The following is a 24704-nucleotide window of genomic DNA, read 5'->3' as shown; positions in this document are numbered from 1 at the left end:
TGTGCACAAAGATGTGGCGGAATTTCAGAAGGACAGGGTAGATTTGAAGAGGAGAGAGGTGATCAATGAGCTTGGGGAGGTGGGCAGGGGCTAGATAGAGCTCAGGAGTTTGGAAATTGTTCCAAGGGCACAGGGAGGCCTCCAAAAAAAAAACCCCAAAAAACAAAAAACAAAAAACTGTAAGCAGAAGAGTGACCTCATCCAGTGTGTAGGAGAAGGAACACTCAGTGTTAAGTGGACTGGCAGGTGTCAGGACTGAGGAAGTGGAGCCTATGCTCCAGGGTGAGAGTCCAGGGAGAGGATGGAATGGGCAGAAGAACTGGGGTGGTCCTGCTGTCTTGAGAAAAATCATAATTTTCCTTGGGTAAAGATGATACCATCATTCAATATCTGAAACCAAGAAGATGAATTAATTGCTTACTTAAGTAAGGTAAAGCTATGGTGGTCAGGCATAGTTTTATTTAGCCAAGCAAATGCTGATCTGACACAGGATTTGAGGGAAGGTTTTGTCTGGAGTTGGACAAGTTACAAATATGGAAGTGGGTTAATGTCAGTTTTAGAAACATGATTTATATTAGTTACAAAAGTGAGCTTCTTATTGGTAGAAAGGAAGGAATAAAGGAGGAAAGAAACAAGAGAAAGGAGGGAGGAAGGAAGCAAAGAAGAAAGGAAATTCAAAAGTTGATTGTTTCATTTGCCAGATTGGGAAGACTGAGTCAATACACAAATCACAAGAATTCGGACCTTCCAATTAGGCACAGCAGCCCTTCCTGGGTTACTTATCAGTCTCTACTGCTTTTGAGACCACAAGTGGCAAATCTCACCCTGTCCTCACTTAAATGTGATGTCACCAGCCTACCAACTTCGATGGTAGCTGGTAATCATCTCAGTTCCCTTCCCTCCCTGTTTCTCTCAGCCAGCTTCCATTACGTGTACCACATTCAACTCTCATATCCTGCCCTCTATACTGGTGGCACTTACACAGAAAAGCACATCAGACCACTTGAATTTTGATGTCTCTCTAGAATGCCTATGATCCCATTTAGAGGGCCTGGATCTTTGAAGACAAAAGTCTATCCATTTAAACCATGAGACTTTCCACTTGAGTTTGGCCTGAAACTAATGTCCAGTGGCTACACTGAGACCATTAACCAAATGGAGCACGATGAGCAGCCATTACATGGGGTAAGGTGAATACAACCCTAAGAAGAATTTCTTTCTGCCAGAAAAAGGCAACAGAGTAGCAAAATGCCAGGGAATGCATCTGGAACTTTCCTGTATAATCTCTTCAGTGCATGCTGTGGTGGGAAGGAAACTTTGGGATCTTGTTCAATCAACTCATTTATTTTAGAGATGAGAAAACTGATAGCCTGGGCAGAGAAATGTTCAGTCCATAACATCCAGGCAATCGGAGACCTGAGACTTATGATCTACTTTTTATTTAAATTTTTATTGCTACCCCCATAGAAACTTTAAAAGTAACAACTTACCTTCTGGTGCTTCAGTACACATACTTTCTTGAACAAGTGTGAAAACATCTTTCAGTTTGTCAAAATTATCTACATAGATAGTATTGTTTTTATTCCCTGCCATACCCTCAAGTTCCTTTTGGTTGGCCTTTCCTACACCCACTGCAAAGATGGTGATGCCTTTGTCTCTCAGTTCTGATGCTGTGTCATTGAGCTCATCATGGTCACGAGATTTCCCATCAGTGATGACAATCAGCATCTGCTTCACATTTTCCTTGATGCGGCTGCCATGCTCCTCTGTAAACAGGGCATTTGCATGCTTGAGAGCCTTGGCAGTGTAGGTGTTCCCTCCAGTGTCCCTGCGCATCCTCAGATTCTCAATTATTGCTGATCTGTTCGAGTACGTATTAAGGTAGAAAAGGATGTTAGGTTGGTCAGAGTATTTGAGGGCTCCAAACTGAACTCCGTTTCTGCCAACATCTGCTTTCTTCACCAAATGGATAGTTAGGTTAATCATGTGATCTTGATATTGTTTTTTTATGCTACCTGAATGATCCAGCACAAACACAACATCTAGTCCTGTAATCCTTTTACAATCTGAAAGAAGACGAAAACAGGAGTCACAAACTTTCCGCAGTGCATTCTACGCAGGGTGCTGAGAAGGTAAGTGAACTAGCATTTGCCGTGAGTCTACTATGTGTCAGACACTACATCTCACCTAGTTCTTAGAGGTGGCTGCTGCCATTTTATAGAAAAAAAAAAAGGCCAAGGCTCAGAGAAGTACAACCTGCCTACATCATGACTCCAAGGACATTTGTACCCTATCTATATCACTCCAGGATCAGTGGTCCTTATGCCACACCACTCTATTTTGCTATATCTCATTAGGACATGTAACGTCTTTTACTAAGCAGGCTTTCAACTGAAAGGCAATGTTAGAAGCTAGTTCAATGTCAATGTAATGCTAAGACATACTGATGTTTGCCAAACTGACCTACTATTGTGGAAAGCTCAGGAGCTCATTGTATAACTTGGTGGTTTTACCCTACTCCCTCTGGCTCCAGGTATCTTTGGACCCTTGGGTATGCACACCATCCCTGTGTATCATGTCTCTCTGCAGTTATTTATGCTTTTCTCCCTGATGTTTTCAATTAGAACTCAGAAAGGAGTGGCCCCAAGTAGGAGGAGAGCAAAAACTCCTATCACTTCTTCCCTGACCCCAAACCCTCCTCCACATTATAAGACAAGTGACTGTTTTGGCTGGCTTTCCAAAGTGTGGACTCTTTCCCACTCTTTTCCTTCCCTCAATAACTTATGCGCATGTATTCCAAAGATTTGCTTTCTCTGCTTTCCACCTGCCTAGCTAATTGTCAACTCTTATTTCTAATAATAAAGTCTCAAATTTTTTAAGTTTCTGATACTGTGAATATCCCCAGGTTGTATCTGTAAAACCCTTGGTCAATGACCCACTCAGAACTGGTGACTAGTCATGACCTGATACTTAGGAGACAATCTAATGCATGAGTCAGATGAATTTCAGGTTATGCTGTAGACAAGGCCTCCACATTTACATTAATCAAAATGAAGAAATGCCAAGAAGAGCCTTGCAGGTTTCAAAGTTGAAGCTATAGCCTTTAGGTACACCTGCCAACATTATCAAGAGTTTTGGAATCACTGCCACCTTTGGGGGAAGAAAAAAATTCCAATTAAGCGGTTACCAAGGAAACTTTAGAACTATCACCTAACACTTATGTGTTTATAAGACATTTTGTTAAGTTTCTGGAAATTCCACATGCACAATTTTGACGAATAAAGTCCAATGAAAATCTCTATGTTGCCAGAGGAACAACACAAAACAAACTTACTTTGGTTCGTTTTCTTAGTTGTATCCAAAACACAGAAAATAGCACATGATAGATTTTAAAACATAGGTGTTTTAGTCTATGTGTGGATTGAGAAAAAGCTCTCATTCAAAAGACATTAAAATTGATAGGCTCAAACTGAAGGTTGTGCAGTACAATTTTAAAAGCACTACAATTTGTAAGAATAAAATGATGACCTCAAGTAATCAGAAAAGTGACAAATTACAATTTCCCAAAGGGATGGATACGTGAACAAATATAAAATATCCACTTGATAGAGGTTAAGAATAATAATGTGAAGTAATGAAAATAAACTATCTTTAAAATACCCAGGGTTTTCTTGGTGGGTGGTGCTTAGGATACTAGATAAAATTTAACTAAAAGAAAGACGAAATTGTATTTCTAGTTATTTTCTGCTTAACAATGGCTATAGATAGCCAAGAAACAATTCTAGAAAATAATTTGGGATTCAAAACTGGCTCTGGAAAATCCAGGTATGTGGGTATTAAACATTTGGAAGTTTAAAGTAAAATTCTGGGATCTTTTTGGAATATACTTGAAGTCACCAATGCCATACTAACTTGTGCCAAACTAGATGCCAAAATTGTTAGTCTGAAACATCCCTGGAGGTCACAGGCATTTTAATATAACATAAAGACTAAAACTTAACATTAAAGTCCAGGTGGAGGCCAGGGCCAGAGTGCCATATACTGTTTCTCATTATAAAGTCAACAGCTCACATCCTTGAGTCCTGACAGATAACAGGGGCACTTACCATGGAGAGCACACACACGAAAGACAAGTTTCCTTTCTAGTGCCTTCAGATGATCGAAGTTCTCAACGTGAAAAACTAAGCTGCCATCCCCACTGATCTCTTCTAGCTGAGATCTATTGGCATTGTATACTCCTACAGAGAAGATGGTCACATCTTTGCCCCGAAGAATTCTAGCAGGATCTCTCACATCATCCTGAGCTACTCCATCTGTGATGAGAATGAGAAATTTTTTGGCTCCCAAACGGGCCCCCTTGGAGTGGGTGAAGTATTGACCTACAAAATTTAGTGCCTTTCCAGTGAAAGTGCCTTCATTGATGAGAGACATTCTATCTATTGCATCAGAAATTTCTTGCCGTGTAAAGTATCTATTGAGCTGGAACTCTTCCTTAGTTTTATCACTGAACTGAACAACGCCAATCTGGGTTTTGTCTGCACCAATTTGAATCTTAGTTAACAGATTTTTCATGAAGATTTTCATTTTCCTAAAATTTTCATTTCCTATACTCCAAGAACTGTCCACCAGAAACATGATGTCAGCCTTCATGTCTTCACATCCTGCATGTTACAAAAAAAAAAAGATCAGAAAAAACCAGGTTGGAATCGTTCTCATAAAGTGGCATTAGGGCAGAAACAAATGCATTAATGAGAAAACATTGAAAATTAACTCAAGCAACTGTTGTTACGTTTGAAAATTGTATTTGCTTCTTTAGTAGAAGCTAGTTGACTAGAACCCTGAAGCAGAAATGCAACTTCCAAAATGTGTATTTATTCATTCATGCATGCATGCATAACTCATTTATTCATATTTAATTAATTGATTCATAATTTTGAGGTGTAAAAAATGCCAAGCATCCAGCCATGTGTTAAGGATGCAGTAGTGATACAAAAAAGGAACCAGAGCCAAAGCAATCAGTTCCTTGCACTCATAGTACTAACACTCCAGGGTTTTATGTATATTCTGGAGAAACACAATTTCAAATAATTTTTAAACAGCATTATTTTCTGGGATAATTTTAAGTGATTTCATAAACACTATAAATCAATATTAGAAATTGAAGAAAAAGTTTTTACTAGAGATAAGTGCTTCAGTAAGCACATACTCATTCAACATGGACTGTTCCTTTATACATAAACTTTAGACAGCCTGATTGGAAATGAACATATACATATGTATATATACACACACACATATATACACACATATGTATGTACATTCATTGTTCTATATATAATATAGACATATGTACATACATAAAACCAATTTCTATAATCTATTAAAAACAGTATTCATGATACATGTTTTGCATATATATAATATGTAAATATATTATCTTTAGCATCTATCTTTTTAGTCTTAATCCCTTTTTCTATCTGTAATCTCTGCCTTCCTTCCTCTTACAGTTTCTCCCTCAACACTCTGAAGTCTATCCCATACTTCCTGAAAATAAACACAGCATCAGCCATATATTTAAAAAATGAAAAGATGTTAACTATTACTTAATAAATGTGTAAGGTCACATTCTGATCCACCAGGAGGACTACACCACTATTTTAAGATTCAAGCTGCCTCAGAACCATCTTGAAAGTCATAAGAGGAGAAATTGCTGAAGATGTTTGTGGCCTTGATAGAGTGGCCTTGACCACTGTGGTGAAGTGTGGAAGATTCTCTTCCATGTAACACATGTAAAAGAAATAGGCTTTTACATACAGTTTAGTATTCACAGGATCTACCTCCTGGTATCTATTTGTGACAGAAACTACTTCATGTCCCTGAATATCTATCTTTCCATTCTTCTATGTTAATAAAATTTTAGATCAGCAGATGATTGTCCATCTAAAGATTGTATTTCCCAGCCTGCCTTGAAGCTAGCTGTGGCGTTGTGTCTAAGTTTTAACCAAAAGGTATGAGCAAAAGTGATCTGGCCACTTCTGGGTCTTACATTAAAACAGTTGAGTGTGGTAGGTTCACTTGGTCCTTTCTCCCTTTCCATGGACAGGAGGTGATAAGAACCGGATCTTCAGTTTTGACCTAAAGATGGAAGCTATGTGTTGAGGATGGAACACATAGCCTCTCTACTAGACCTGGACTATTCACCCTAAACTATGATGTAAGAGAAAAATAAGACTCTGTGATGTGTAGTCTGGGGTCTTTTCGCTATTGCAGCTTAACCTGCACCCTGTTAATACACTGTGCCTCACTCCATCTGCATCTGCTCTGAGACTCGTTAGTGTTTTTCTAGCTCTGGAAGCTTTGGCTCCTTTGTTTTCCTGCTTCTCTGATAGCCCTTTTATGACTCATTTCCTTGTCCACAAGGTATATCCTCCTCCAGGCATGATGGTGCTCAGGCTGACCACTTCAACTGCAACTACCTGAAGTGCAAGGGATATACTGTACCTCCCTAGATTGGTCCAGGACCTTCTCCCTTGAAAGGAGCTGAGATATAACCTACTTTATGCTTCCTGGGATCCTTTTACTTTTCTTAGCATCAACTCCAGGAAACATTGGGGAATCTTTTATTCTTGCACTCTTTCTAAGACATCCTAAAGACCCAACTCTGTTACTGTCTGTAACAGGGAGAAAAATGAACAAAATTGTTACTTACTTAGGATTTTGTTATTAATGCTATTTATTTGCTTACTTATTTTTTATTTTTGTTTTGTAGTGACTCAGAGAAAATTCAAATATGTTTTCACTTTAGTAAGTTCAAATAAGTGAGAATTCTCTTCCTTTCCTCATCAGTGAATACCTTAACCACTTTCTGCAACAGCTAACTGTTGTATAGTGCTTACTATGTTCCAGGCACTCCTCTAACTGCTCCATGTGTGTTATCACCATTAAGCTTCACAATAAGCCTACAAACAAGGAAACCAAGGCAAGTAGACAGTAACTTATTCAAGGTCATGGCTAATCAGTGGTAAAGCTAGGGTGTGAACCTTGACTCTGACTCTAGCATCTTTCCTCTTTACCAGTAAATTAATGTGCTTCTCAGCAAGCAATATTTTCATGTGCTAATACTAGCAATCAACACATAACCATCTTAACTAATAAGTGGTGTAAGTGGCCATTATTAATAATAGAAATAACAAACAACGAGATACGGAAATTTGCAAATTGTTTCTCCTAACTTCTGGTACTTAATCTCTAATTAGAACAAAAATGCAAATACGTGTTTTTGTTATAAAGAAAAATGAACAATTATTACATATATACTTGATATGCATTTAATACAAAAATAATGGTTGGCATTTATGGTGCTCAACCTATAAGGATTCTCTGATGTAGGTGTTATCCTCATTTTATAAATGACAATGTTCCAGGGTCAAGTGGAAGTATGTGAGACAAACCCTAAGCTATCTAGAGCCAAAGTCCATTTTCCTTCCGCTGTACCCAACTGTGCACACACAAACACTGTACTTCCCCTGTACTCATCTGTGTATGCACATACATAAACACACGCACACCTCACATGCAGAATAGAATCTTTTTCATTTCACAGTAGTGGGCTCTGTCAAGGCCCCAACATTCTTAGCAATTTTCCCACTTATGACTTCCAAGATGGCCTTGGGGCAACTGTTTATAGAGAGATTCTCCAGTCTTGGCATTTGGTTTAAAAGTGAGGGGCTGAATCGCTCCATGGTGATAAAGGAAGCTAGCAAAATGTTATCCAGACAGCTGGTCACATCAGACCTTGTCTCAGCCTGGCCATTAATCCGCCTAAGCAATTGACGAAATGTGGAGAATAAAGCCTTTTTTGTTTTGCTTACCTTTTTCAGTGCAGATTTCACGAACAACTTCATTTTTTATGCTTTTCAAAGCGTCAAAGTTCTGCCCAAAGCTAACCCCTTCTTCTTTCCCAGCAATTTCTTGCAGTTCTATTTTATTAGCTGCCCCAATGCCAACTGCGTGAATGGTGATTTGCTCAGCCCTTAGTCTCTCAGCAGGTTCCATGACTCTGTCCATGGACATCCCATCAGTCAACACAATGAGGTAACAGGGAACCTTGCTCATTCTATCCTTACTTCCATTTTTTATTATCTGTAGTATGTAATCCAGAGCTTTCCCAGTATAAGTTCTACCAGTTAGTTGCTTAATGTTAAAAATAGCCTTTCTTAAGTCAATGTCATTAGAATAGTCAGTGATATAAAATTCTACTTCTGTATTATCTGAATACTGCACAACTCCAACTCGGACTTTGTCTGGGCCAATGCTAAACATTTCTGTCACTTCCAACATAAATCTCTTGATTTGCTCAAACTCTTTCTCCTGGATGCTGCTTGAGCCATCAATGAGGAAATGGATATCAGCCTCTTTGGTATCCACACAGCCTGGAAAACAAAGTGTATTCTCTGTAAATCAGAGAACCTAGAGAGAACTTTGCAAGAGGGTTTGTGAAGTAACATGAGGTTGAGGCATTTCTAAAGAACGAAGATTTCATTTTTGCATAGAGCCTGCGTGCTTCATTAAGCACACTCATGGCCATTTTCTCCTTTGAAATGTACAACAACCTTGTGAGAAAATGGAAACAGGGCAAAACGTAGTAGTTTGTCTAAGGTCACGTAACTAGTAAATTAAAGAGTAAAGACCAAATTCCCGAGACTCAAGGCTCCAAGTTAGTTTTTCTAGCATTGACACCTGCCTTCTTAGACAGTTTATGTACTATCATTTCTTGAAAAAAGGCATGGGATTGACGACCTTCTACTCTTACTTCACCAATAATCTCTTCTTCCCAGAGCAACTAGAACAAGATATTTAAAGCTAAACTTAGATCACATTGTTCTTCCTCTTAAATGATCTATCATTGCATTTGGAACTTAAAAACTAAAACTTGGCCTTATCTTGTCTCCTGCTTTTCTCTCTGACCCTATTTCCAGCAATTCTTCATCTCACTCACTGTGCTCCAACCACATTGGGCTTCATTCTGTTTTTAGAACGTGTCCCTGGGTCTTTGCACGTACCCTCCTCTCTTCTTGAAATATTATTTCCCCCAAATATTCACATGGCTGCTTCCTTCTCATCATGAATGTTATCAAGTCATCTCTTAAAAAAGGTCTTCACTTCCCCCTGTCTAAAGCACACCTGTCATTGTCTATCTTCTTACAGTGTTTATTTTCTTTATGTTACTTTCTGAAGTTACCTTCTTCATTTGTTCATGAGCATGGCCTGTTTCTTACCACAGAATGTAATCCATGAGGACAAAGACTTTGTTTATTTCTCTGCTTCTGCCCAGTAGGCCTGGCATATCATAGGAGTTTGATTTTTTTTTTTAATAAAATACTTCTCAATGTTCCTTCCTTTGTTAAGCTGAATCTATGAAAAACTACTTTTGCTTTCTTAGCAGTCTGTTTACTACTTTATGTAGTCACTCATAGAAACCGGGTAAGAGAAATAACATATTTTCAAAATTTTGGGTTGTGTGTGTCATTATCTGGTTTTCTTGACAGCTCTTAGGTAATTTGTAGCTATTGACACTACTTCAGCCCACAGCAGTTGCTCCTTAGGAAATCGGATATACTGAAAAGAAATCTGACCCTGAGAAATGAACTATAAAATCAATACATAAAGCATTAGGGCAAAGATAAGTGGTTATCTGCAGAAGACAGGATTGATCCCAGGCCAACAAAACTTGAAAGTAACCAGAATGCATTAATTTATATATCTAATAAAGAAGAATTAAGTCTTGAGCAAAAGAAAGGTAGTGGTGATCAGCAATGAGGGAGAGAAAAATGTGAGTAGGTAACTGCAGCAATGCTCATCCATCCCTGCCTAGGGCTGTGCTATCTAATACACTAGCCACTAGTCACATGTTGCCATTAAAATGTAAATCTAAACTATCCAACATCAAATAAAATTAAAAGTCATCTACTTGAGTACACTACCTACATTTCAAGTGCTTAACAGCTCCATATAACTAGCAGCTACCTTATTAGACAGCATAGACAGAGAATATTTCTATCACTACAAAATTTCAATTAAACAGTGCCAAAGAATGTGTCCCTTGGCTCAAGGCCTCACCTGTGCATTCATATATACAGATATATATAAAAATATAGATGTATGTATTTAATTTTAAAGTAGAAACATCTGCCCAATTGAATGCTACTAAACATTTCAATTATAAAACTACAATAACTCTCTTGTTCTGATTCCACAACCCCACGCAGACTTTTGATTACAATTTAGCTTCTAATTTGGCATGTCTATAGGGAGAGAATGTACCACTTGGAAGATGTGAATGTCCAAGCCCCTGGGCATTGATAGCTCTCATTTTTACGTAGAGAATTGTCATTCTTTTTCCATACATCAGTCGCTTGAGTTTGATTAATGTGAGTTTAGCCTTGATTTAATGAAGTTTTATGGAATAAAAATTGAACACTTACTATGTGCCAGATGTAGTGGATATAGCAGTGACTAAGCTAGATATAGATTTTTCTCTGAGCGTTGATCATTCTGAAATTGCAAAGCTGGCCACCACACTCTAGACCACAGGAACATCACTAAGGTGGTAGGTCTTAAATGTTGCTAGCCCGAGTTAATTAGGGAGCTCACTAAAATGCATGGGCCCAGGTCCTACCCTCAGAGACCAATCCAGTAGTTTTAGAGTGATGCTTGGGCAACTGAATTATTAACAAGCTCCTCAAAAGACTCTAAGTTTACAACAGACACTGTTGGTGTTTTCGCCTATATTTTCTCAAATCTCTTGCCATTTTTATGCAAACTGGCTTCTAGTGCTTTGCTTTCACTCCCAATGGCAAATGCTATATCTGTGGGTGAGCTGCCCCTGAGTTTCTGGAAACTTCTTTGCCTGGTACTTGAACCAGAAGTGTCCAGAAATTTACATTCCCTGCATGTGCTTAAATGTAAATTCTCTAGTTACATATTTTTTTTCCTTGCCTGGGACAACTCTGATGTTTGATATACACTATCTCTAGAATGACACCATGGAACTGAGCTAACATTACTATCCATGGGACTTTTCTTATTGTCCTTTCCTTTCTATTCCCATTTCCTCATTTTCCTACCAATTTCCTTTTTTTTTTTTTCCTGGTTACACTTCCTAATATATCAATTTCATGTGAATTGTTACCTGGCATCTGCTTCTGAGGAGCCCAACCTAAGTCAGGTACCAACATTGTAAAACAACTGGATTACTAAGGAGTTATATAGTGAGGCCTTGTGCCCTAGCTTTGGTCCCACATCTTCCCATTTACAATTTCTGTAATGACAGTAATAGTTTTTTGTGGCATCACTGCAAACTCCTGAGAGAGTCTATGCCACACATCCCTTCTATGCCCTAATAACAGTATTACATTGAAGCTGGTCTGAGTTTAAAATTAGCCTTTAATATCATTGGAACATTAAAATTCCTTTCCATGTTACGTGCTGCCAAATTCCAGTTTCAATTGCCTGGAAGCATTTTCTATACAGAGAAAATGTGTGAAGACAGCAGATATCTCAGAATTAGATAAGCTCAAAGTCATATTAAGTATCTCTTGGCATGTACTTTTGAAAAAAGCTCAGTAAAACTATAGCAGATTCACAAAGAATCTTAACTAGAAGATCCTTCACTGGAATGATAGAAGAAAAAAATAGGATCAAAATGTCAGATAATAACCATGACTGTGCATAAAAATACAGGTAAAAGGATGTCCCTGCAAGACTTTTACAAAAACAAAACATTGGCCTATATATCCAACAATTTAATATATGTTTTTTAAAATATGGTATATATATTACATGGAATATTTTTCCTCAACCTAAAGGAATTGTTTCAAAAGAATATTTAAGGAAACAGACAAACGATCATCATATCAAGATGATGGAAAAGTGGGTAAGGCAGATATTACTAGTTATCTCCAATATCCATTTTCTCCTTCTTTACACCAATTGAACTGCCAGTTTTAACCTAGGTGCTTGACTTCCCCAAATAAAGGTCACATTTCCCAACTCCCATTTTCACAACTTAGGTGTGACATGTGACCAAGTGCTGGCCAATGGGATGTAAGCAGAAATGGTACACATAACTTTCGGGAGCATCTTTGAAGAAAAGGTGAAGAGCCCTGCCCTTTTTTTCTTCCCTTTTGTCTTTCTTGCTTTCTGGATGTGAGGGTGATGCCTGGAGCCATTATTTTGGACAACGATCCTAGGAATTAAGCCCACGAACAGCAAAAAATAATGTGGAAAAAGACAGGGTCTCTGACACTGTGGTGTACCAGACTAGCTCAGTCTGCCTACCTCTGGACTTACTTGTGAAACAGAAAAAATAATCTTACCCTGTTTCAATCACTGTAATTTTGGTTTCTTCTGTGGTCACACCCAAATATAGTTGTAACTAATAAAAGTTACCCAACTCTCTATGCCTATACTGTTCAATATGACAGCCACTAGACACACCTGGCTATTAAAGTTAAAATTAATTAAAACTACATGACATTTAAAATTCAGTTCCTCCATCACACTAGTCACATTTCAAGTGCTCAGTAGCCACATGTGGCTGGTGGCTGACCTAGTGGACAGCACAGATAAAGAACATTTCCAGCATCACAGAAAGGTCTGTTGGACAGCACTGATATATACAATGTGATATCATTTTTAAAAACTCTGTGTCTGTGTGTGCATGAATGAAAGGAAGACAGAGAGGGAGAGAGGGGTGGAGGGATGGGAGAAGGGAGGGAGAGAAAGAGAGAGGGATGGAAGAGACTAAAGACAACATGAAAAGTATTAACGGTTTTATATGAAGATAGAATTACAGGTGATTCTATTTTCTTCTGTATGTCAAGCCATACTGTTATGGTATTTTATAATTAACATATATATTTTACATTTTATTGAGGTATGATTTACATGTTATAAAATTGATCTCTTGTAAGTGTATTGTTCGATGACTTTTGATAAATGTTTGAAGTTGTATGGGCATCACCAAAATCCAGCTTTAGAACATTCCCACAACTCCTGAAAGTTCCTTTATCCAATTACAGTTGATCCTCACTCCCCCCCCCACTCAGTCCTAGGTAACCACTTATATTACTTTTATAATTAGAAAAGTATTTTTTAAAACATACCAGTTTTATCAAGATTCCTTTGTTCAGCATAAGTAGAAATTTGGGACCATATTTCATTCTGGAGTTTTTTTAGGAACTTTGTACTATAAGTTTCTAAGTCTGCATAGGACTTCAGCATGGAAATTGTCTGTTCTGGAGGGTAAGACACTATTTCTTGTAACTGGGTATTGTTAGCCCCTTGGATGCTCAAGGCAAACACTGTAACATCTTCCAGCCGAAGGTTCAGTGCAGCATCATGCACCTTATCATCTGATGGTCTGTGGGTGACCAGGACTGCAATCTGAGGCACTCCCTGTGCTCTTCTGCTGCCATATGACTCTGAGAAGCCGTCTCTTCTCATGTGCTCAATGGCAGCCCCTGTATTGGATTTCCCAACTTGAATGGAAAGATTCTTGATTTGCTGCTTAAATTCAGATTGGGTTGTGCTTGATTTAAGAAAAGAAATAGTCTTGGCACTACTGCTGTAACTTATCAGTCCAAGTCGCATGCAATTTTCCTTCACATCCATGGAGCTGGTAATGTTCTCCAGGAAGGTCTGAAGATGCCTTAAATTTCCTCTGGTCCCAAGTGACTCATCCACCAGGAACACGAGGTCAGCAAGTGAATCTTTCTGACAGGACATGGGGAAGGGAACTATGGAGAGAGAAAAAGTGTGAGGATTAGTATACACCACTGGCCCAGAGAGAGAAAGGTACTTTTTACATTGTCAAGCACATTAGTTAGGATAGAGGTAGTCATGATGGATGTAGACAGCATTGTTTTCTTTTAGTGAACAAAAGATCAAAATTCTAAACACTTACAAGGTCGTTGACTTCAAAAGCTTTCCATATGCTGTTCCCTCTGTCTGAAGAATGCTTCTGATCAATTTCCCTACCACATCCCATAACCACCACCACTATTATCTCCATGACCACCATGACCTACTGGTATGATCACCACCACCACTGCCATCACTTCCACCTCCACCACCACCACCACCACCAGTTGCCGCCACTACCTTCACTACTAGTGAAGTGAAGGAACCACCACGTCCACCATCACCGCTACCTTTCCCACTGCCACCCCCACTCTCAAGAACTGGGATGCAGGGATGAGTTAGCAGAAATATCTCTGACCACAGGAAGTTCACATTCTCTGGGGAGGGTAGATAACTAGATTGTACTATTTCACATAGTAATAAGTGCTAGCAAGGAAATAAAACAGGTGACTTGACTGACTACACTGTCGCTAAGGGAGGGTTAACTTACCTGAGACATGAAGAAATCAGGGAAGGCCTCTCTGAGAGGATCACATATGGGCTGAGAAATGACTGGAGAGAGGAATTCAGCCATGTGGAGTTCTGAAGGAAGAGGAATTCTGGCAGATAGAGCAGCAAGAGGTGGGAACAAGCAAGAAGTCCAGAGTAGCTGGAGTCCATGAGTGAGGGGAAACACTGACGGATAAGGCCAGAGGGAAGCAGGGCCCAGATATTCTGGGAGTCACATGATCTTATTTAAATATTTTAAATATCATTCCAGTTGCTGAGAGGAAATAATGAATTCAGGGATAATAATTAAGAAACAATGGTCTTAGTCCAGGAAAGAGATAAGGATTCTTGGGCAAGTATTACAGCTGCTAAGATGGAACGACAAGGATAGTTTTGATACATGACTTAGAGGTAGAACAGAAAGCTGGATAAATTGGATGTGAGTATTGACAACAAAAGAGGAAGTAGTGAAAACTCCTGGGTTTTTGGCCTGAACGACTGAGTGAATGGTGGTGGTGTCTTTTTTCAAGATAGGGAAGATAGTGAGAAAAACAAGTTACAGGGGGGATTTGTGTTCTGTTTCAGACATGGGAAGTTCGAGAAACTACTGAGTATTGAAGAGGAGATGCCAGGTAAGCAGTTGGTTATACAAATTTGGAATCTAAGGGAAAGTACGCCATATTCACATAAAACATAGACTCCAAGCACAGGTGGATGAACTGCAGGTGTGGAAAGCTAGCCAAGAGATAAGCTCAACCTTGCCAAGAACTACCCATCTGTGAGTTCTGAGAAGGCAGAAAGCGTGTCTTACTTATCACTATCCCTCCAGTACCTGGTGCCTGGTGAGAGCTCAAAAATATTTATAGAATTAAAAATAATTCTCATAAATCTACCAATCTACTCTGAATCCCCCACAGTTAGCTAAACAAATTCCAAGAATGACCTTCTCAGGTCAGTATTGATTTGCAAATAGTTGTCACTATTAATAACAGTAAACAGTGTGCCAAATGCCATACAAACCACCTCACTCATATTATATGGTAGACACTATTATCCTCACTTTACAGGTAAGGAAACTGATGCTCAGGGTTAAGTAAGGGACTCAGTGTCCTAAGTGGCCAAGCCAGGGTTTGAACTCAGACCTTCCTGACTCCAAAGTCTTTGGTCCTAAACTCTAAAAGTCCAGGATGAGACAACACATCAGATGCAGGGCTCAACACAGCAGAATGCATTGCATTACCGCACCACTGAGGGCATCCCCTCTTCTTCCTAGTTGAACACAAAATACGAACATGTACTACTAGTGTCTCATTCTAAGGTTATCATTCTTCTCACTGAGTATCACTATATATCAGTTCACAAGCATTTATTGAATATTTATTGTGAGCCTCATACTGTAACAAGACTGTGAAGGAAAGAGAATAGACAATGATCCTATTTCTTTATCTATAAGATCTTTATGTATTAATTCATTAAGAAATAGAACACCAGCTCATTGTCAAGCACTGTGCTTGGCACAAAGGATAGAGAGATAAGTTGTCAATCCCGCCCTCATGTGCTACCTGTTTCTTGCTCGGTGGTCGTGGGGAAGGAAAGGAGGACAAACACAGAAATGGATAGTTAAACGGAAAGTGCTGCTGTCATAAGCTGTGTGCAAGGAACTGAAACCCAAAAAGAAATTAGAAAGGAAAGATTCCAAGAGGAAAAGGATGTAGGGATGAGATTTATATGATGACAGGAGTTATTCAAGCTATAAGAAAACAAAGGAGTGCAATAAGATCGAGCTCTTGTCAGAAAAAAATGGCACAAGCAAAGGCAGAAGTGAGCAGGTATGATGTGTAGAAGTTTCCAATACTCCAACATGGCTAATCATGAAAACCTAACATGAGTTGCAAGAGGTCAGGGTGGACAAATGTAGACCCACCTGTGGATCAGGCACTTCTTCAACCAAGGGCTTCCTTACCTTGCATATCAGCATTGATGGCTCCCTCCTTGTACTTGGTTACATCCTTGATGATCTGTGTCATGTTTTGGGAAAATGTGCTGAGGTCTCTGATTGTCCGAAGGTTGAAATGGAAACGGGACGTGGCCATGGCCTTCAGATTTTCCTCAGAAGCTTTCTGCACCCCCACAGAGATAATTTTCACCCCGTCTTTCTGCAGGGCTTTTGAAGCCTCTTCCACTTCATCCTCAGACTCAGCCGAAGCCAGGACCACCAAAATTGGGGGAAATTGTTTCCTGTCTCTCCCATTTGTGGGTGTGGAGAAATAGGTCCTGTGAGCCTCCTGAAGAGCCTTTCCTATCTGCAGGGACCCGCCAATGAACTGAAAGTTCATCTTGAGGTGGTTCAGCATGGGGCTCCTACCTTTAAAGGTGTTCAGATGGAATTCACTGTGAAACTCATCGCTGTACTGGGCCAGGGCTACACGGTATTTGTTGGTCTCTATGGGGAGACTATTGATCATTTTGTTGATGAACGTTTTGACAAATGGGAACGACTTAGGTCCCAGGTGATCAGAGCTGTCCACCAGAAACACAACATCTGCATACTCAGGGCCTGGCCCTATCAAAATAAAATAACAACACGCAAAAACAAAGTTATTATTCAGCTTTATATTTTACATCACAATACTTATTTAAGACTACACCCTAGTGTTAAGTACACATCAGAATCCCAAGAAAAGTATCTTTTGGAGGTCAAACAGAAGAAACGATAATTGCCTTTGCTAAAATGTCAAACAGAAGGGCTTTAGTAAAGTTAGCCAACAGATATACAAGAGACAATAAACTTCTTTCCTTTTTTAGTTCTGGAACCCCAAACTCTGATATTGTACCAACCCAGAAAGTCCCTGACTGGACTGGTTTGGCTGTGTCCCTACCCAAATCTCATCTTGAATTATAGCTCCCATAATCCCCACATGTCATGGGAGGGACCCAGTAGAGAGTAATTGAATCATGGGGGTGCTTACCCCCATGCTGTTCTCATGATGGTGAGTGAGCACTCAGGAGATCTGACAGTTTTATAAGGGGCTTTTCCCAATTTGCTTGGCACTTCTCTCTCCTGCTACCATGTGAAGAAGGACATGTTTGCTTCCACTTCCGCCATGATTATAATTTTCCTGGGGCCTCCCCAACCATGAGGAACTGTGAGTCAATTAAATCTCTTTCCTTTGTAAATTACCCAGTCTCGGGTATTTCTTCACTAGCAGTGTAAGAATGGGCCAAAGCAGTCTGAGGGCTACAGCAATTTTTGGAAACAGTATAGGTAAGCAATTGTCTCAGGTGGCAGAACACAGTCTAAAACCAGGATTTCAGATGAAAGTGCTTGATTGAGGGCATGCAATGTAAGAGAAACAGAACAGGACAGGGAACAAGCAGAGAAGGGCATGTCATCAGGTAAGGTCTAGCTTTGGCCTGCTCTGCAAGAGGCTCTGGAGCCTAAATTACAGCAGAGCTGTCCCTCTTTGAGGCAAGAGGGCCAGTTTTTTGTACTACCCTATCAGTCAGTCATTGGCTGCAGACTATCCCCAGAAGTTGGAGAGGAGCAGAGGGTTGTAGGCAGAACCTTTTGGTTAAGTGGGAAAGCTGAGAACAGTTCCCCTGAGAAAATGGGCCACAGCCATGAGCTGTTGCCAGCAGTATTCACAGTATCTGGGAGGTGGGTGCACCAGCCAGACAAGAAAAGTCTGGCAAGGGAGGTGCCAATAGTATCTACCTTAGCAGTCATGGTCAGCCATGCTGCTCTTGAAATTAGTAATGTGCTAGTAAATGTCTAACAACTGGCTCTCTCTTTCAAGGTAACTCAGAAATTCATCAGGAAATCTTAGAGTAACACAGTGACAATGCACAGTTAAAAATACTTCTTTGAATGATGTTTTTATTAATTACAATAGAGTAGAAAATCCTGCCTTTCATGCATTCTCTCTCTCTTTTCCTATACAGACACACGTGCACACACACACACACACACCACAGTCGTGTGCTTCACAATGACATAATGACATTTCAGTCAACAACAGACTGCATATATGATAGTGTCCTCAGAAGGTTATAATTAAGCTGGCTGGGCTCACACTGTAATCCCAGCACTTTGGAAGACCAAGGTGGTAGGATCACTCGAGCCCAGGAAATTGAGACCAGCCTGGGCAAGATGATGAAACCCTGTCTCTACAAAAAATATAAAAATTAGCCAGGTGTGGTGGCATGCATATGTAGTCCCAGCTATTTGGGAGGCTGAGGCAGAAGGATTGCTTGAGCCGAGGGAGCGGAGGTTGCAGTTAGCCGAGACTACACCACTCCACTCTAGCTTGAGTGACAGAGTGAGACTGTCTCAAAAAAAAAAAAAAAAAAATGATTATAATAGAACTGACAAATTCTTATCACCTAATAACATCACAGCTGTCATAATGTGGCAGTGCAAGGTATTGCCTTTCCTGTGTTTAGATGTGTTTAGATATATAAATTCTTACCATTGTATTATACTTGCCTATAATATTTAGCATAGTAACATGCAGTATAGGTTTGTAGCCTAGGAGCAATAGGCTGTATCATATACCCTAGGTGTAGGCTATAAGTATACTCTATGATGTTTACACAATGACAAAATGGCCTAATGATGCATTTCTCAGAAAGTACACCCATTGTTAAGTGATGTATGACTATGTGTGTGTGTTTGTGTGTAAATATATATTTCATGCTTATAAAAGGAAAGGAAGGCAATGGTTTAGTCATGAAATACTTAGAATTTATTTCTGTGCGGGGTTCCTTTTCTTTCATTTATAAGATCAAGATTCAAATGGATCTATAAACAAATGGACTGACTCAATCCATAGAGACATGTAATATTGAGATTGAAGCAAATCAATGGATAACTGAATTTTTCTAGCCAGGTGCAACATAACTCATGACTTTTTCTCATGGCTTTGTGCTGTCTTTGACAAGTTAAGTTTGTTTGATATTGTATAACAATTACTAAATGCTGCATACTTTGATTTTTAGTAAATAAATTATTTCCCTCTGTTTATTAAAGTTTACTGAGGTATAAAAATATTTCCTAAATAATAATAAACATAAAATATACTGGTACCTGGGCTCTGGTCTGCCAATGTTTCAGTCCAAATGATTAGGACAAATATAATTAGCAGGATCTTCATTTTGTTAGTGAAGATTTTTACTTTTGTTCTGCAAAAAAAAATTATTTATGATATGAAATTTTTTATTTTTTACCATTAAATAACCGTGAAGATAGTTGTATTAGATCATGGTACACTGTAAACAAGTATTTGTCAAGCAGTGCCAAGTGTGTTTATAAAATTCATCAAGCATTTGGAGTATTTGTTGAAAATATTAATGCTAATGTTTGATGAGCCCTGGCTAAGGCTCAAACACCTTTCTCTTGCTTGACAAGTGTCATCTAATTTAATTCTCACAACAATCTTATAGGGAGGTACAATTACTACACTTACATGACAGATAAGGAAACTGAAGCACCAAATGTCTTGGTAAGAGGTAGATCAATCCACAGTACTAACCCAGACAAAGCAATTGCATCACCCAACCTCTTAACCACTATGTCATAAGCTTTATACAAAATTAGTGTCCTCACAAAATTTACATAGTCACTATTCTCTACCCTTTATTATTATGCCACTATCATATATGTTCATAATTTGGCTTAAAAAGCCAACAGCTACACATGTCTCTTCCTTCATTGAGTCCTTGTGAATACTGCTTCCTCACTTACAGTTATGCCCAATTTCACAAAGTACCTTAGGTTTGGTTTTTCCACATAGTTCACAATCAATCAGAATGCTTCCTGGGAAATTAAAATCTCAGGAATTTAACCAAATCATAGTTTGTTCTTTATAAGAATAGAAATAGATTAAAATGGCCAATACTCAAAAAATAGATCTGGCCTTAAAACAGATACCAAAGGTATAAGGGCTGATTTTTAGAGCTCTTTTGAAATTGTTACTCATTAAAGAAGATTGACAGAATCATTGGAAGCTGGATGTGGAAAAGACCCAATAAATCATTTAGATTAAGCCCCCAGTTCAGAGGAAACAACATTTTTATCACCTCAAAAAGAAACCCCAAACCCATAGCAGTCATTCCCCACTCCCTCCCCCATGCCACCCTTCTATAGGTGCTGGCACTGATCTTTCTTTCTCTATGGATTTGCCTATTCTGGACATTTCATATAAACAGAATCACATAATATGTGGCCTTTATGTTTGACTTCTTTCATTTAGTATGAGTGTGTATCAGTACTTAATTCTTAATTCTTTTTTAAAGCTGAGTAATATTCCATTGTATGGATGTATAACGTTTAAAACATTAATTGTCAGTTGATGAACATTTGGGTTGTTTCTCCTCTGGTCTGTTATAAATAATACTGCTATGAACACTTATGTACATGCTGATGTGAATATATGTTTTCATTTATCTGGAGTAGGTACCTAGGAGTGAAATATTTGGTCCTATCATAACACTATGTTTAACATTTTGAGAAACTGCAAAATTGTTTTCCAAAGTGGCTGTACTATTTTACACTTTCAACAGCAATGTATAAAGGTTCCAACTTTTCCACATCGCCATCAACACTTATTTTCCATTTTGTTATTATAGCCATTCTAGTGGGTATAAATGGTTTTCATTTGCATTGCCCTAATGACAAATGATGTTATCTTTTCACATACTTAATGGCCATTAGTATCTCTTATTGGGTGAAACATCTATTTAAATGCTTTACCCATTTTTACTTGGGTTATTTGTCTTTTATTGTTGTAATATAAAAATTCTTTATATACTCTAGATGCTAGAATACTAGATGCTTCACAGATATATGACTTGCTAATATACTCCTGCCATTCTGTGGGTTGGTTGTATTTTCACTTTTTAAATGTGTCTTTTGAGGCACAAGTGATTTTAAATTTGATAAAGTCCAATTTATCTGGGTTTTTTTGTTTTATGTTGTTCCTAATGCTTTAGTGTCATATCTAAAACACCATTGCCTACAGTCACTAAGGGTTACTTGTATATTTTCTTCTAAACATTTTATAGTTTAGCCTTGCATTTAGTTCTTTAACCCATTTTAAGTTGTTTCTGTGTGTGGTGTGAGGTAGGGATACAATTTCACTCTTTTGTATGTGGATATACAATTACAGTTGTCCTAGTACGATTTGTTGAAAATACTTTTCTTTCACCATTGAATTGTCTTCACACCCTCATCAAAAACAAATTTACTATGAGTGGATGAGTTTATTTTTAGACTCTCAATTGTATTCTATTTATCTATATTTCTATCCTTATGCCAGTACCACATAGTCTTGATTATGCTACTTTTAAGAAAGATTTGAAGTTGGAAAGTGTGAGTCCTTCCACTTTGTTCTTTCTCAAGGTTGTTTTGGCTATTCTGAGCTCTGTGCATTTCTACATGTGCTTTAGAATCACCTTGTCAGTTTCTGGAAAAAAAAAAAGGCATCTGGATTTTGATAGGGTTTTCATTGAACAGGTAGACAAATTTATGGAGTTTTAGCATCTTAATATTATCTTACAATCCATTAATATGGGTTTTCTATGGAGAATAGAATTTTGAGATCTTATTTCATATTTTCTCTGATGTTCTTTAAATATAGGAGATCATAAGAATTCAAAGATAAAGAGGAGACCTTTCTGTACAGCCACATGAATTCCAAAGCCAATAAATGTTCAGAGCTGTGTATACATCCTTCTTTAGGTTGGTGGTATGTTTAGAGAGTAAGATTAAGCTGGTCTCAACCCAGTAAAGCTCAGTAGAGTTTTACTTATGAACACTGGAGCCCATAGGACATATCCCAGGTGACCATTCATGCACACATCCCTTGGCTTAGCTCCTGCTCCCATTCTTTCTTCAGCTCAAATTCCCACTTTGCATGTCTTGACTCCAAAATAGTGTCAATAGCTTAATTTTGTAGATGTGGAATTGCTGAGTCAAAAGTATATTTACTTTAAGTTTCTCTGGATACTGCCAAATTGCCATCCTTTGGGTACCAAATAATATTCCCTTACCTACCCCGACATAGTATGTCTCACTATTTTCACTTCACATTCCTATTTGTCTTTTCCATTATTTACACTGTTTTGGTATAAGTTATTCTGATTAGTCTGTCTTTTTTATTGTTCATGCTTCTGAAATGAATTTTTTTCAGTATTTTTTCATTTTTTTATATGCTTATTTTTAATTCCCTTGGCAAGTAATATATGCCTGGGAACAAAGTGAAAGTTTGTATTCCTCCAGATAAGATGGAGATAGAAGAGGGCAGCCTCTCAGAAAAGAAAATGTCCAGTGTTATAATCTAGGCTCTACCACTCCCAATCCCCTCTTACAGCCCTGTAGTTATTCAGGGGAAGCCACTCCTTATTAATTGTTTATTTTCTATGACTCTTGGTCCTTTGATGGCTCAGCCTCCCTGTCTCTTTTGTAACATCTTGAAGTTTGGATTTGGTGCAGGAAGTCAGCAGGCAGTGCTAAATTTCCAACTTTTCCAAAATTCAAAGTTTCCTATACCAAAGGAAAAATGAAAAAAATATTTAGAATATACAGACTCTAAGATATAATAGTAGGGGTCCCTTTGGAGATAGTTGAATCATATCTCTAAGGCTCCTCCTAACTCTAAAATTCTCTGATCCTGTGATTCTATGATGGAAGGACCTGAGGCAGAGAGTGGCATGTATGAGTGATACTTTAAGGAATTAATTGGCCATTCTGGAGGAGATATACCCCAAACTAGACTTGGGGCCCAAAGAAACTCCAAGTTTGAATAGCTACCTAGTGAACCAACTCACCCTTTCTCACACTTTCAAATGCTCAAACTCTCAGAGGCTGATTGGGAATTCAAAGTTAGTATCACATCTGAGGGAAGGGCACCCCAAGCCCACTTCAGGGTGGACCAACAGCCAAACTGCACATCTGAAGAGAAGGCACACATGCCAAGGGCTGGGCAACAATCAGCTAGCTTTGCTATTTCTTGTGGGGATGTTCAGCACATGTAGATCAGCCACATAGAGATGGGGGCTAAAGCTCCCTAGCCACTGCCAGGAGACAAAATAAGAGGGTAATAATAGACTAATGAATAATCACATCCCTTCTTTGATTGCATTCCTTTGGTTAAAAATATCTGTGAAGACAAATGTCACCATTCTGAATGAGAAACTGTATTGTTTTATGGGGCAATCTATTTTATCACCTATGGCATGAGGTGTTAAAGTGAGTTGGTGAAGTAGGGAGAAAAAGCTTAATTTAGCAAAACATAAAGGCACGTGATAAAGCCTGCAACCCTCTAAGAGGTTCAGACACTAAAGGGAAAAAGAAATTATTTAGCGAGTTATAACCACACAGCAGAGGCCTTGGTGTAATTCTTGAATCCATGAGATTAGAAGTAAGTATGTGAACAGTTTATTGGAGGTTTAGACTGCTAAATCCTAAATCAAGCATGTCACAAATATTGCAAAAGTAATTGCAGTTTTTACCATTAAAAGTAATGGCAAACTATAGCATTCTGAAACCACCAAGTTTAATTTCTCTTTCTCTCCTTTTGCAGTCAAAGGAGCAAAAAGTCCTGAAATATGGTAAGAAATAAAGGTCAGGTCATCTCCCCTCTGTCCTCTACACTGTTTCCCTTCTCCCTAATGCCTGCCTTCCAGTTTCCCTGGTTAAGCATCCCTCACTCAGGATTTATGCAACAAAAGCTGGCCAGAATATGGAGCTCCAGTAGAGGGAGAAGGGCACAGCTTTAGGGACCACAGTCTCCAGTTGATAAGGGACTTAGGCTGCAAATGCACCATTCACGCACACCCAGCTGAGGATCTGAGGTCACAGAACAAGTCCATGGCTGAGCTAAAGCTTAAATTCTCGGCTTAGCCTCCCTGGTGCCTTATCCCATTTCTGGAGCATCTGGAGGGCACATTGAGTTTTCCTGTCAAAACAAACTGTGAGGCTAGATAATTATTTAGCCTCATTTTCCTGTGCTGGCTGTCCATCCTGTGAGTGCCATATGACTCTACTTCCTTTGGTTTTCATTACTTTTGTTTCCTCCATGGCATCACTCCTCCACACTCTCAAATCTGTCCACACCTAGACACTCATTCTAGCCACCTGGACTGCCAAGTCCCTCCTCTTCTTTGGTACCTATCATATTTTGCCTTGTACTGAAGCTACTGAAAGACTTTCTTAATCCCCCACTTCTCCTCCTTACCCAGTAACACACACACACACACACATACACACATACACACTCACTCACACATACACA

General features: G+C 38.8%; 1 protein-coding gene across 1 annotated transcript in view; it reads right to left on the bottom strand.

The window, feature by feature from the left end:
• Positions 1 to 19565, bottom strand: part of COL6A5 (collagen type VI alpha 5 chain) — a 108553-nt gene extending 88988 nt beyond the window's left edge. Inside the window, 6 exon segments of the mRNA XM_030933673.1 lie at positions 1491 to 2066; positions 4107 to 4661; positions 7872 to 8432; positions 13167 to 13799; positions 16376 to 16975; positions 19499 to 19565. Of these exon segments, the coding sequence (XP_030789533.1) occupies positions 1491 to 2066; positions 4107 to 4661; positions 7872 to 8432; positions 13167 to 13799; positions 16376 to 16975; positions 19499 to 19565 (2992 nt within the window).
• Between the last annotated feature and the right edge of the window lie 5139 nt (positions 19566 to 24704).

This window comes from Rhinopithecus roxellana, chromosome 1, assembly GCF_007565055.1.
Source record: "Rhinopithecus roxellana isolate Shanxi Qingling chromosome 1, ASM756505v1, whole genome shotgun sequence".
Lineage (NCBI taxonomy): Eukaryota > Metazoa > Chordata > Mammalia > Primates > Cercopithecidae > Rhinopithecus > Rhinopithecus roxellana.
Note: the sequence above shows the minus strand (reverse complement) of the source record. Positions and strands in the feature narration are given on the sequence as shown.